The following is a 14,532-nucleotide window of genomic DNA, read 5'->3' on the forward strand; positions in this document are numbered from 1 at the left end:
AGCAGTTTATGAAAGAGCAGATTCTAACTGCCAATGCTGTGTGGCAGGGGCCTGAAAACTACAGCCAGGGCCAAACCCAGGGGCCACCTCTTCCTGCAAGTACAGCTCACTGCACACAGCCATGTCCACCAGGCAACACACAGCGGGACACACGCCTGCAGCTGCAGCACCATTCAGCCAGCACCGCCCAGACTCCTCAGGCTGCCATTTACAGAAAACACTGGCCCAGCCTGCTCTGAGGGCCAGGTGACTCCACCACGCAGGAGGTTCGCTCTGCCGCCTCCCGAAACAGCGCAGGAGGGTCACTCTGCCGCCTCCCGAAACAGCGCAGGAGGGTCACTCTGCCGCCTCCCGAAACAGTGCAGGAGGGTCACTCTGCCGCCTCCCGAGGCAGCAGAGCCTCGGCAGAGGGACCCATCAGCTCTGCAGAGTGCACCCCTCCCAGCACCTGGAGGCGCCAAGGCCGGGTCCAGGGCACCCCTGCCCCTCCCTGGCCCCTGCACGACTATCGGACAAGGCTGCCGTTTTTGTACCCTCCCAAGAGGCAGTTCTGCTCCTCCATCAGACTGTTGCCTGGAAAGACTCCAACTTCTATTTAAAACTGACAACTTAACAGCAAGTTTTTAATGAAAGAACACAGCAGTTCCACAGGAGCTTCAATTCTGGCAGCGGTGTCGGAATAGTAATTCGGCTCAGACATGGACCCAGGGCTGGGCTGCGTTTTAGAGGCTCCAGGGCATGCTCACACCCGCATCAAGAAAGCCACAGGCAAAACCAGCTCACAACAGGGTCAGTCAGGCTGGACGGGCAGCACCTCACCAGGCCCCAACCCCACTCATCTTGTGGGCACCACGACCATCTGGCACAGTGAATGGGAATGCACACCCCCAGCCCCCACCCTCTGCCCCCAGGGCATGCTCTGGGCCCTGGCTCCACTTGGTGACAGGGAGGGATGGGGCCTCCTGCTGTCCACACCCGGGAATTCCACGGACCCCTCTGCGTTCCCTAATGGTGTCTTACTTCTTGGCACCCCTTTCTGGCAGGCAGACACCCACTCAGTCCAAGTCCTGCCCACTACACACTCGCCCTTCACCACCAGAGACACTCCCTATACGGTACAGCCCCTCAACAAGACGGTCACCGGCCTCTCGCTGACAAGGCATCCCCTGCACACCACACTGAGCGAACGTGCTGGCAGCGCAACTTACAAATTTCAGCATGTTCCAGTCGAACACGTAGTCGTAGGAGAAGCCCTGGCGATGGAACAGATTCCGGAAAAGCTGCCTCAGGTACGAGTAGTCAGGCTTGTCGTCAAAACGCAAGGAACGGCAGAAATTCAGGTATGTGGCAAATTCGGCTGCAAAACAAGAAACTCAAAGCTAACTCGTGAAACCCAACTGCGACTCGAGGTGTCTGCCAGCGTCGCTGTCTACCTCCTGCTGCTGCACACTCAAGGGGAGAAGGACAGATGCAAAACACCTGGCAGATTTCTAAGACTCTAGGCCTTAAGAAAGCTTTAAAAAAAATTCAAATCATAAAGCACAATTTCGTTTCATCTGAGGTATGTATCCTGGAGCAGTCCTACAAATGTGGAGAGAGAGAGGCCCCACCACTGCCCATCCATCCCTTTCCAGCCACTTAGGACCCCAAGGCTCAGGCCTGCCTCACCTGCCATCTCTCCAGGGCCTCCAAGTGCTCTCCACACTGATGGGCACTTGGCAAGTAAGTCAAGATGAACAAGAGGGCAGGCTATTACCACCATACACAAAAGCACCCCTCGTTCTGCCACCACCCCTTTGGAAGGGGAGCAACTCTTCTGACAAAACCCAGGCTGAGCCGTCTCAGCACACCCGAGGTGGGCCCGACGCACGTGCAACCCCCATGAGCAGCTCCACTGAGAAGAGGCCTCCAAAGACTTACAAGGGTAGCCTTTACACAACACTTCAATGGGGGTGGACATTTTCTTCTCGCTAATCCTTTCATATTTCTGTCTCTTGGTGGCGGCCTTCAGCCCCTGCCAGGGGAGAGAGCCCAGGTTGAAGTACATTAGCACGTAGCCCAGAGACTCCAAGTCATCTCTTCGGGATTGTTCTGAAAACAAAAGGGAAAGGCGTGAAGAACGGCACTGGCGTGCTCACGTCAAAGCAAAAGACCTGGCTGGCACTTCCAGTGGAGACGAGCCTCAGACACGCACGCCCGGATCACTCTCACCCAGAGCTGCCCCTTATGCATACTAAGGAAATTCCCGAACACATCACAGGTGACTCAAACATCCCAGCATCCGCCTGCCCCCATACACCTGGCAGTCATGAGCCAGACTGTCTGCTGCAGAGGTCTGAGGACACACTCGCACCCCCAGCTCCCCTGAGGACACACTCGCACCCCCAGCTCCCCAAGAGGCTGGCCTCTCCCTGGGTTGAGGCATGGACATGCCCAAAGGCACCCTAGGTCAGTGACCCATGCCCAGGGGCTCACCAATTCCAAGGTGCGTGTTGATGGAGGCGTACCGCGCCGTCCCTGTGAGGTTCTTGTTCTCGCGATAGGGGATGTGCTGGTGGGTGCGTGCGTCCCGGTACTTCTTGGCCAGCCCGAAGTCGATGATGTACACCAAGTTGCCCTTCTTCCCCAGGCCCATAAGGAAGTTGTCTGGCTTCACATCCCGGTGGATGAAGTTCTTTGAATGAATGTATTCGATGCGACTGATCTGCGAGCACAGCAAGGCGCGAGATGCAGCCCAGGGCAGTCTCGGGGAGGGACAGCTCAACTGCAGGACGCTGTGCCAGTGGCTGCGTTGTTCCTGCCCCTCAGCCACGGCAGGGTAGTTTAACCATTAGTGAGGGGGACGCCGAACTGACCAAATTGTTCCCCCAGGTGCCTTCAGCAACCCTCCACCCTCCACGGGCCTAGGCGCTTTGCCTTCAGCTCCCACAAAACAGAGAGGTGAGGCGACAGAGAGGGGACAACCCGCCACTAGACATCGGTCTCTCCCAGCACTGTTCTCCGCATAGGCTACACACCAGGATTGGCAGAGAAACTGCACGGAGGTGCTTAGGAATCACATGCATGTTCCTGAGAGACGGAGGGGCCCACTGAATGGAAACGTGCTATGCTGGTACCGAGAGGGTGGCCTCCAAGCCACTCAGCTGAGCCACCAGAGCCTCAAGGCTAAGGCTTAGCACATTTCCATTTCCTCTGTGAATTAACAGCCGTAATAATGGCGAGAACAGCACAAGTGAGCGGCTGATTCCATCAGACGGCAAGTGTGTGCCAAGTGTCAGGAAACAGTCCTTACCATTTGGTCGGCAAGCAGCAGGACGGTTTTGAGGCTGAATTTCCTGGAGCAGAAGTTGAAGAGGTCCTCCAGGCTCGGCCCCAGCAGCTCCATCACCATGACATTGTAGTCCCCCTCGGCCCCGCACCATCTGATGGTGGGGATGCCCACTAGGCGAGGAAATCAGACAGCGTTTCAGTCCAGGCCCTGCCTAAGCTCCACACTACGTCTGCGCTGTGCACACCATGGGGTCCTGGTGACAACCCTGAACGGGGAAGGGGTGATGGAGGCAGAAGACCCCGGCAACGCCGGTCCTCAGGGACCCATCTTCGAGATTAGGCCCCATCTGTTAGCAAGTGGCCTGAGGCAGAGGTTGGACGAGGGCCAAGCGGGCAGGAGCTGCAAAGGGGACAAGGAGGGGATCAAAGCCCCACCTCCCTGACTCTCGCCTTCTAGGGCAGGGGGGCAGGAGACACAGGAAACAGTCATGATGCGGGAGAGAAAGAGCTCAGGCAGAAAGGACCAGCAGAGCCCGCCAGAGACGTCACACCGGAGAGGGGAGGAGCTTCAGGAGAGAAAGCAGCCACCATGGGTTAGGTGAGAGAAGAAAATATGTTCAATTACTACAATATTGGTAGAAGTATTTGACTGGATAAGAGAAAAATAAAAGCAATGAAACCTTTCTGGGGATTTACACAGTAACCCAAGCTTGAAATATACAAATCAGGGAAGTGAGAATACAGACACAATAAATCTAACAGGAAGAATTTACAGATGGCTGCACAGTATCAGTGCTGAAGGCATAATCAACACTAAAAAGACACACGGGCCAGGTGCAGTGGCTCATGCCTGTAATCCTAGCACTTTGGGAGGCTGGAGCGAGAGGACTGCTTGAGCTCCAGTTCGAGACCAGCCTGAATAACATAGGGAGACCCTTATGTCTCTACAGAAAAACTTTGGAAATTAGCTGGGTGTGGTGGCACGCTTCTGTGGTCCCATCTACTTGGGAGGCTGAGGCAGGAGGATCACTTGAGCCCAGGAAATGAAGGCTGCAGTGAGCCGTGATGGCACCACTGCACTCCAGCCTGTGCCACAGAGCAAAACCCTGTCTGAAAACAAAACAAAAAAAATCTACTTTAGAAAAAAATGGGTGAAAGACCTGGACACTTCACCCAAGACTTTACGTATGAAAAGTCAACGACCACAAGAAGATGCTGAGAGATGGAAACACGTGCTGGTAAAGACGCGTGCAGGAACACGCAGGAGCGCGCACCGCAGCCTCACGCCAGAGTCAAATTCGAATGCTGCAGCAACAGATGGGTTTCTCAAAATACCACCCCCAAAATATGCCCTTCACTCCTATTTTTTTTCTTATATCCACAAGAACATGTTTTTTTGGTATGTTTTCACAGCACTGGGTCCTTAACTATACACATGGCTCTACACACATACAGCTTATGAACGGCCTGGATAAACCTTTTATGTCCTTCCATGGCAAGACAGATTTTTAGTTTAGTCTTACAGCAAGTTTTGGTACCATTAGGGAAATTTACTTCATTAAAAAAGTTGTTTCATTATTTTATTGTTTTGAGGCGAGGTCTCACTGTCACCCAGGCTGGAGTGCAGGGGCGCCATCTCGGCTCACGGCAACCTCCGCCTCCCGGGTTCAAGCAATTCTCCTGCCTCAGCCTCCTGAGTAGGTGGGACTATAGGCAGGCGCCACCGCGCCTGGCTCGTTTTACTGGCCATACGTATCTCTTCTCCTCTGAAGGTGTGTATTTTTTTTTGGCTAAGTTTTTCTATCGTCGTATCTTTTTCCTATTTATAGTAGTTCTTTATAAATTCCGGATACTAAACCATTGTAGGCTTTTTGTGAGGCAAGTATCTCTCAGTTAATGGCACGTTTTTTATTTTCTTCTGGAGTTTCTTGATGAAAAGACTTAATTTTCATGAATATGAATGCCTCTATCTTTTTGCTTTATGAGTGCTTTCAGTATCTTACGTTAAAAAATAATTTCTGCCCTCAGCATCAAAAAGAGATGCTATTGTTTTCTTTTAAAAGTATAAAAGTTACTTCTACTTCTAGCAAAAACAGTAATGGGGCCTGATTCGCCCTCACACCTTAACTAAGGGAAAAAACAAAACACACAGCCTCACACATGACAGGGCAGTTTCAACAACGCCGGCCCAGCCAGTGACTGACAGCCATACCAGCCAATAACAGCCGTGCTTGAGGGCGGGAAGGGGCCCCGAGAGGGCGCCCTGGGCTGCCCCCTGCACTGCTGGGAGCATAAGCACAAAGGCCAGACCGAGCAGATCCAGGAACCCAACCTCATCCCAGAAGAGAGCTGAGGAGGAGCCTGCAGAACGTGGAAGAGCACAGCATGCGTGACATTCTCGATGTCCGGCATCCACAGTGGAAAACAAACCTGGAGTCAGAGGTCAACTGAAATGGACCCGCATGTTCAAATCAGCAGAGAAAGTCATGAAACGTTACTACAGATTTCAACTGCATTCCACATCAAAAAGTTTAACTGGCCAGGCTCAGGCCCATAATCCCAGCACGATGGAGGTGGAAGCGGGAGGATCACTTATGCCCAAGTTTGAAACCAGAAAGAAACATAGTGAGACCCTCGTCTCTACAAAAAAATTTTAAAAATTAGCTAGGCTTGGTGCTGTGTGCCTACAGTCCCAGCTTCTTGGGAGTCTGAGGTGGGAGGATGGCTTAGGCCCAGAAGTCAGGACTGCAGTGAGCCGTGACTGCACCACTGCACTCCAGCCTGGGTGACAGAATGAGACCGTCTCACCAAAAAAAAAAAAAGTTAAAGGCATAAGGCATATACATAAACATGTGTGTTTATGTTTGACTTCGGTCTTTTGTATATATGTATATATATTTTAAAAAGATGTATATATAAACCTGAATACATACGAGATATATATATGCAAATACATATCTACTTTCAGATTCTGGAACAGTTGCATATAAATGTATATATAAACCTGAAAACATATGACATACACATGCAAATACATACCTACTTTTGGATTTTGGAATAGTTGCATTCTGCGCCACAGCTGACCATCCCTAATCTGAAAATCCAAACTGCCCCCATTCACACCTCCTTTGAGATGTCAGCACTTTTCATAAAGTTTCTGATTTTGGGTGTTTCAGATACTCCACCTTACTACGGATTTGTGAATTCTCTCTCTCTATATATGCAGCATTATGGATTCCCAAATTCTCTTTCTCCACTCCAATGTATCACAGTTCCTTCTTCTTAATACTCATTTTGAAGTTTTCACTGTCCTAAATTTAGGCAACAGATAACCTTTCAAGCTTTTTCCTGTACCCTCACAACAAATGCCTATCGGTTTTGAACTTCTTTTCTTTCTGCCACGTGTTCCAGATTCACCTTCCTTCTTTCTGCCCCAGCCTTGGAATCAGCTGCTTCTCCAAGCACTCAGGACTCCCCTTAACAGAGAGCGATAAATACTTACAACCCACAGAGGCCCGGCGTGCTCAGTGTTCTAGGCTGTCACTCCTTCTAAGCCCTTCTCGTGGCCAGAACTACACAAAGTTTCATCGTGACAGCTTTATAGTAAGTGCTGGTGTTTGCAGGGCAAATGGCCCTCTTCTTCACAGGTGTTTTAATTAACCCTGGCCTTGCACTCTTCTCGGTGAATTCTAATCACCTCGTCATGTAGGAGAAGCGGCTGGATGTCGACAGGAACGTCACTGAATGTTAAGAGCAACTTTGGGAGACCTGACACCTGGCATCTTCCTTTCTCTGAACATAGAGGAGAATTAGGCAAATCTTTCTTAAATGTCCTTCAATAAAGTTTATATATTTTCTGCATACAGAACTTATGTGTCTTAAAATTTATCCCTAGATACCTTTTTGCTACTGTAAGCAGTACTTTTTAAATTACATTGTGTAACTAATTATTGTTGGTTTAACAAAATAAATAGATTTTATATTTTGATCTTAAATTTGCTAAACTCTCTAATCTGTTGAGATCCCTATGTAGGAAATGACATCACATCAATATGCCAGTAACAGCAGTTTTTTCCTGCCTTTTTCACCCCCTGCCCTGCTGAAAACAGTGTTGTGAGGCTGAGGATGATGTGAGCTACACAAACCTCTGCTGCTCTGCAGGGGGGAATGGAAATCTGCATAACCACTTTGGAAAAATCGATACACATCAATATGCGGACGCCTGCGTTATCTTGCAGAACTGGACATTTGCATGTGCCAAGCAACAGCCACTGCACCTTCAGACGTAGGTGCTAGCACGTGTGCCCCAGACACATGGACAAGATGTGCACAAAAGCACTGTCCCTAAGAGCAAATGCTAGAAGCTCCCCAGGGCTCAATGCAGAATAAGTAAGAGGAAGCTACTTTATACAACTATGTAGATGATCAAACAATGAAAATCAATTACCTAGAGCTGCAATCGATAGGGAAGAATCTCAGGAATACTCTGGAATACTCTGGGTCAAAGAAAGTTACAAAATACAGACCGCATCGCATAACACTAACTCTTTCATGTATTCAAAAGACGTATGTGGCATGGACTCATGATCCATCTGAACTGATGGTGTACTGACTGATGTAACTGATGGCGTACTGACTGATGTAATGATGGCGTACTGACTGGTGTAATGATGGCGTACTGACTGGTGTGACTGATGGCGTACTGACTGGTGTGACTGACGGCGTACTGACTGATGGTGTACTGACGGTGTACTGACTGATGGTGTACTGATGGTGTACTGACTGATGGTGTACTGATGTGACTGATGGCGTACTGACATGACTGGTGTACTGACTAATGTGACTGATGGTGTACTGACTGATGTGACTGACGGTGTACTGATGGTGTACTGATGTGACTGATGGTGTACTGACTGATGGTGTACTGACGTGACTGATGGTGAACTGACTGGTGTACTGACAGATGTGACTGACGGTGTACTGACAGATGTGACTGACGGTGTACTGACTGATGTGACTGATGGTGTACTGATGGTGTACTGACTGTGACTGATGGTGTACTGACTGATGGTGTACTGAATGACATGACTGATGGTTTACTGACTGACGTGAGTGACGGCGTTCTGACTGATGGTGTACTGACTGGTGTTACTGATGGTGTATTTACTGACACCATCTTTCTTTCTCTCTCTCTTTTTTTAAACAGGGGTCCTGCTGTCATCCAGGCTGGAGGGCAGTGGCACCATCACAGCTCACTGCAGCCTTAACCTCCCGAGCTCAAGCCATCCTCCTGCCTCAGCCTCCCAAGTAGCTGAGACTACAGGTGTAAGCCACTACACCTGGCCTGTTTCTTTTTCCTCCCTGCCCCCCAAAAGTCTCAGCAGAATCACCCCTTTTTTGTTAGCTGTTACAATGCACCTCGTCATTCATGGCATTAGAGAATGGATAAAATACAGTAAAAGCAACACGCTCTCGGCTCCCAATGCACTTGTGCTCAACGGACTTACTGCGACTGGTGTTTTTGCAGTAACAAGTGAAGCCAATGGGTTTGAAAACAGAGACCCAAGGCTGCCTAAGTGTGCCAGTCATCCAGGGCCACCCTGCTGCCCTGTCCAGGTGCTGTCACGGTGGGAAGCAGCCACTCGTGCTGCTATTTGTCACCTCAACACTCTTCCCTCATGGTGCCCAAAGGTAGCTAAATATATGCGTGGGGATAAAAAAATGGGGGGACAAGGCCACATACATGAAGACATGCTCCACCCTGATCTGTGAAAAGTTTCAATATAAATGTGGGGACTCAGCATTAATGCAAATAGAAATTTTCATGAAGTTTTCAGCAATTCAACCCTAAAATGATTTATCTAACTGTAAAATGTTTCTAGATAATTTCATTATTTGGATTTTGAAAGTTTCTTGTAGGATGACAAAGAAACAAAAACTTACAAACAGGTGAGCGAGGGCCTGGTACAGGCATGGGGCATGGCAGGCAAATGGGCTCCACAGGGAGGAGCGTTCCTCTCAGACGGGCAGGACAGGGCCCTGGTTGTTGATTTTAATGTCCTCGATACCATACATGTTACATACGTTCTTTGGAGTTGTACGATATTTCACAATAAAAAGATGATGGTAGGCAGTCGCCCACCCTCAACCACAGAACCTTCACCCACTGGCCCAGTTCTACACAAGCACTTCCCTCCTCCCTCCCAGAAACCACGCCTGCCATCTTAGCCTTGACCAAAAGCAGCTGAGAACTAAGTAAATGCCGTTTGCTGAGGGGTTCCCCAAGGAGGGAGTGACCTAAAGCCGCTTTTGGGGGATGTTAGGATCGGAAAGAGCACCTACAACAGTCCCTGGGTTTTGCTCACCAGTCCAGTCGGTTTTGATAAAAACTAGGTGTCTATCCAAGTCTTCTATCAACACAGCTAATTTTAGTTTCTTTCTACTATTTCAGGTATTGAATCTACCGTCCCAACCAGATTTGGGACAGGTGGGAGCATCTGGGACACATTCCTGACGGCTGAAGGCCACATAGGGTGGCTGCCATTTCCTTCTCTGGGAGCAGACAGCTGCTCGAGCAGTAGCCTGGGGGGCTAGAACACCCAAGTTCAAGTCTGTCCTCCGTAAAGTTACACAGCCTTCTAAACCCAGTTTCCTCATCTGCAACATGAGGCTGAAGAGCTCAGTACCCACTGCCCAGGGCTGCTGTGGGCAGTGACCGGTATGTTTTTAATGCTCACTCTTCCCAAGCTGCAGATAACAGAATGCACTCGGCGTGGAGCTTTCTCCTGAAAGGCAGCCTCCATCAAGCAGACATAAGCAAGATCAGAACCTGGCACCACTGCTTGACTCTCACGTAAAAGGAAGGAAAACCACAATGAGAGGTGCTTGCTGCCCGTTTTTTCAGAGACAGCAGGACAATCTGCACCATCCACAGCAGACACTGCACAAGGGGACAATCTGCGCCACCCACAACAGGACAATCTGCATCACCCACAGCAGACACTGCACAAGAACGGGCGGCGGCAAGATCTGGTGGTTTCTGGATGAAGCAATTTCTTCCCATTATTTGTCAACTCCCTGGTTTTGTCTCAAAGTGAATTCAAGAACCACCACCAGAATGAGGCCTTTTGCCTTCCTGGACATCATTTGTTTTCTAAAATGCAGATCTTTAGATCTTTACAGCATCTGGACAGGCGTGGTGGCTCACGCCTATAATCCCAGCACTTTGGGAGGCTGAGGTGGGCAGATCGCCTGAGATCAGGAGTTCACAACCAGCCTAGTCAATGTGGTGAAGCCCTGTCTCTACTTTTGTATTAAAAATACAAAAATTAGCCAGGCGGGGTGGCTCACGCCTGTAATCCCAGCTACTGCAGAGGCTGAGGCAGGAGAATGGCCTGAACCCAGGAGGCAGAGGTTGCAGTGGGCCAAGATCCCGCCATTGCACTCCAGCCTGGGCAACAGAGTGAGACTGCATCTCAAAAAACAAACAAACAAACAAACAAACAAAACTTTGGCAGTATCCACCAGGTATGTGTGCATTTAACACAGACGACCTGACCTACATTTTGGAATGGTCAGGGACATGGCAATGCGCTTGAAGCCCAAATGGGAGAAAATCCATTTCTGAAATCCTGTTTGGTTTCCAGGATCCTAGGGAAGGTGCATGGGCAGGAACAGGAAGGTGCAAGCTTCTTTACTCTCTCAAGCCAGTGGCCACAGGGGAAGGAACTTTGCCTGCCAGGGGCCTTCAGCACTGTCTGAAGGAAGTTTTGAGTATCGCAACTGGGGGCTGGGGTGCTGCCAACATCTACCACGCAGAGAACACACCACTACGAATGGCAGTAGTGCCAGGGGAAGTCCTGTTCAGGAACCACGTAGCTACCTTTTGGTTCGGGGTTGGCTTCCCCAGTGACCATCCTGGGCTTTTTTCTTTTTTTTTTTTTTTTGAGACAGAGTCTCGCTCTGTCACCCAGACCTGAGTGCAGTGGTGCATCTCCACTCACTGCAAGCTCCACCTCCCAGGTTCACGCCATTCTCCTGCCTCAGCCTCCAGAGTAGCTGGGACTACAGGAGCCTGTCACCAAGCCCGGCTAATTTTCTGTATCTTTTTTAGTAGAGACGGGGTTTCACCATGTTAGCCAGGATGGTCTTGATCTCCTGACCTCATGATTTGCCCGCCTCGGCCTCCCAAAGTGCTGGGATTACAGGCATGAGCCACCGCGCCCGGCCTATCCTCTTTTAAGGACTGGCTTTCTTCCCTTTGCCCTTGTGTACCCCTGGCTTGCAAGTTCACCTGCAGATGTCTCTCGTAAAAACGTAAGGTGTTTTTAAGCGTGCAGGTTTTACTCGACCCCCGCACCAGGCTCCCGCAGGCCAAGGTCACACCGTGCACCACCCTGCTCTCCTTGGCTCGTCACACCTTCAATGCAGGCTCCAGGCCCTTGAGAAGCCAGTCCACCACCAAGGGCCACCAGACAGGCTCCCCGGGTGGGGTCTCTGCTGAGCTTTCCTTGGGTTGGTGATGGGATTTTTCATTCCTGTGGCCTCCTCTGCTCATGTGAGGCCTGTGTAGGACACACTGGATGACCCTCTCTGTAACGGGCTCCCCAGGACCACAGGTGCTGCCAAGGACATTTTGTGTCACATAAACTTAGAAATGTCAGTTTCTTGTAGTAGCACAGATTACGTTGCTTGTGCTGAGAAAAGATGTCAAAAAAGCCCATCAACAGTCCTCCCTTTCCCGTGACGACAGGGCTAACAGAGGCCCTGAACAAGTTTTCCTTTGGCCGGTTGCCCAAGGGGACTCATCCAACCATCCGCCTACAAATGTGCCCCGGAGGCTTCTAACTGGGAGGGCTCCACGGACATGGCACAGCCACTCTTCAGACAGAAAGCCCTGTTCCCAAAGAGCGCACCTGCCAGACCGAAGCTCTGCTGCTGAGACGCGTGCTTCATGGCTCTGAAATCCCTGCAGAGAATGCCCTCCTGCTCCATCAGCTGAACCATTTCAAAGTCCAGGGAACTCGCAAGAGCTGGACTCTGAGGTCAGGACGGGAGCACTCTGCTCCATACTCGGCCCACCATGGAACACCACGTACCTAAGGCTCTGGGCTGAGGGCTTGCCGAACGGGGACAGTAACTGAGCTGGAACAGGTCATGATGGACGCCAAGCCCAAAACCCTTGTTTTGCTCAGGAGAAAACGAGCCCGGAGAGTGTGAAGGGACATCCCCCAAGCTGTAAGCAAAGCATGCGAAGGAGCAGAGGCCTCACCCAGGGATCACACAGCAGGAAGGTCCCACCAGCAACAGCCCCAGTGACCACTGAGGGGCACGGACACCAAAGGGAGCATGCATTAAAATTCACACAAACTTTTGATTTCAGACACCATGACCCGACATGAAGCAAAATTTAAACAAAGGGACAAGATGGCATAAGATGTTTCTTTTCTTTTTTTGGGGGGACAGGGTCTCACTCTATCGCCCAGGCTAGAGTGCAGTGGTGTGATCTTAGCTCACTGCAACCTCTGCCTCCCAAGCTCAGGCGATTCTCCTGCCTCAGCCTCCTGCATAGCTGGAATTACAGGTGCATGCCACCACACTCAGCTAATTTTTGTATTTTTAGTAGAGACGGGGTTTCACTATGTTGGCCAAGCTAGTCTCGAACTGCTGACCTCAAATGATCCACCCGTCTTGGCCTCCCACAGTGCTGGGATTCCAGGCGTGAGCCACCGCACCCAGCCCATAAGACGTATCTTTGTGTTGAGGGAGGGTCTCTGGACCCGAGACTCTCTGAAGGAAGCTGTGACCTCTTCGTCAGGGTGTGGGGAACACTTCCCTCCCTTTTGCCCGGAGCCAGTTTTGGGTTTATTTTAACCAGCAATGCTGAGTTGCTGTTCTCCCTTAGCAAACAGAACCCTGGTGTTCCTCTGTGACTGGTAAAGGACCTACCTCCTCCCTGCATCATCTTGTAGATTTTGCTCTCAATGTGGAGCTGAGGGTGTTTGGTTTTGACACATTCAAGCTTGATGGCAACTTCTTCTCCTGCAGCAATGTCCGTACCTTGGCAAAGAAAGAAAACCATAACAGGAATTACCTGGTGTCCACCAAATACCCAACATGCTGGAGAAACGACAAGCACTATGTGAGTTTTCCAGGAAGGACCAAGTAATGGACGTGTTCTCCTTTCTAGCATAGTAAAGCGGGCTCATTGGCCAGCACGTCTCTGGGGGAAGTTATCCTTAGTCCCATTTTCACAACAGGACGAGTCTGAACTGCACAGAAAGTCTATGCGGTTTCCATCACCCGCCTACCAGTCTCCAGGTGCTGCAGCTCCCTCTCCCCAGTAGCCCTTTTGGTCTGCATCCTCCCATCAGCCCTGACCAGGGCCCCTGCATCCACCTGCCCCAGACAGCCCATGGTGGAGCTCCAGGGTGCCATTCCCTTTTCTCCATACTGCCTTGACAGGCCTCTGGGAGGGGGTGGTTTGAGATTCCCCCTGAGGAAGGGCTGGGTTTTTACCCAACAATCACAGCCCTAGTCCACCCAGGCAGGCAGCGGGAGTCATCTCCAGCCAACCTACTGCAAACACCCTCCGCCAGGCAGAGGGAGGCCCTTCTCCATTCCTGGGGCCACAAAGCCAGAAGAATCGCCTGTTTTCAAAGCCCGAAATGCACCACCTACCAACACACACCGGTCGCACATCTTTCGTCAGTCAATGGCTAAAACCAATGACACATCTAATACCCTGATGACTGGACTATGAGTTTGGAGGCAAAATTACACTTTTTATCTAGAAATGTTCCATCTCTGCTTTACTCTGATAAATGACAAACGTGACAGCCACCATCCCTCTCAGGTTCACCCACAAATACTCCTGAGTTTGAATCTGGCCCAAAGCCTTCCCCAAATCCACTGCGTGAGGTATCCCAGGAGCTTTAACCAAAGAGGAGAGAAAAAGAAGCTGCACACAGCACATACTCAGCTCTCTCCTCTTCCATCACGAATCCCTTCGGAGTATAAGACACTGGAATCGGCCGGGCGCGGTGGCTCACGCCTGTAATCCCAGCACTTTGGGAGGCCAAAGGGGGCAGATCACGAGGTCAGGAGATCGAGACCATCCTGGCTAACACGGTGAAACCACGTCTCTACTAAAAATACAAAAAATTAGCCGGGTGTGGTGGCAGGTGCCTGTAGTCCCAGCTACTTGGGAGGCTGAGGCAGGAGAATGGCGTAAACCCGGTAGGTGGAGCTTGCAGTGAGCCA

The 14,532-nt window shown here is 50.6% G+C and overlaps 1 protein-coding gene across 3 annotated transcripts in view; it reads right to left on the bottom strand.

Moving 5' to 3' along the window:
- Window positions 1-14,226, bottom strand: part of CSNK1D (casein kinase 1 delta) — a 25,727-nt gene extending 11,501 nt beyond the window's left edge. For 2 of the 3 annotated variants that reach the window (XM_031657188.1, XM_031657189.1), the window contains exons 1-5: window positions 13,219-14,224; window positions 3,293-3,441; window positions 2,476-2,704; window positions 1,921-2,091; window positions 1,209-1,357 (exon numbers count right to left, since the gene is read on the bottom strand). In XM_031657188.1, coding sequence (XP_031513048.1) covers window positions 1,209-1,357; window positions 1,921-2,091; window positions 2,476-2,704; window positions 3,293-3,441; window positions 13,219-13,462 — 942 coding nt within the window. In that variant the 5' untranslated portion in view covers window positions 13,463-14,224. Of the gene's footprint in view, window positions 1-1,208; window positions 1,358-1,920; window positions 2,092-2,475; window positions 2,705-3,292; window positions 3,442-13,218 lie in introns of all 3 variants that reach the window. The other variant, XM_031657187.1, reaches the window with a different exon arrangement.
- Window positions 14,227-14,532: the final 306 nt, after the last annotated feature.

Source organism: Papio anubis, chromosome 17, assembly GCF_008728515.1.
Source record: "Papio anubis isolate 15944 chromosome 17, Panubis1.0, whole genome shotgun sequence".
NCBI lineage: Eukaryota > Metazoa > Chordata > Mammalia > Primates > Cercopithecidae > Papio > Papio anubis.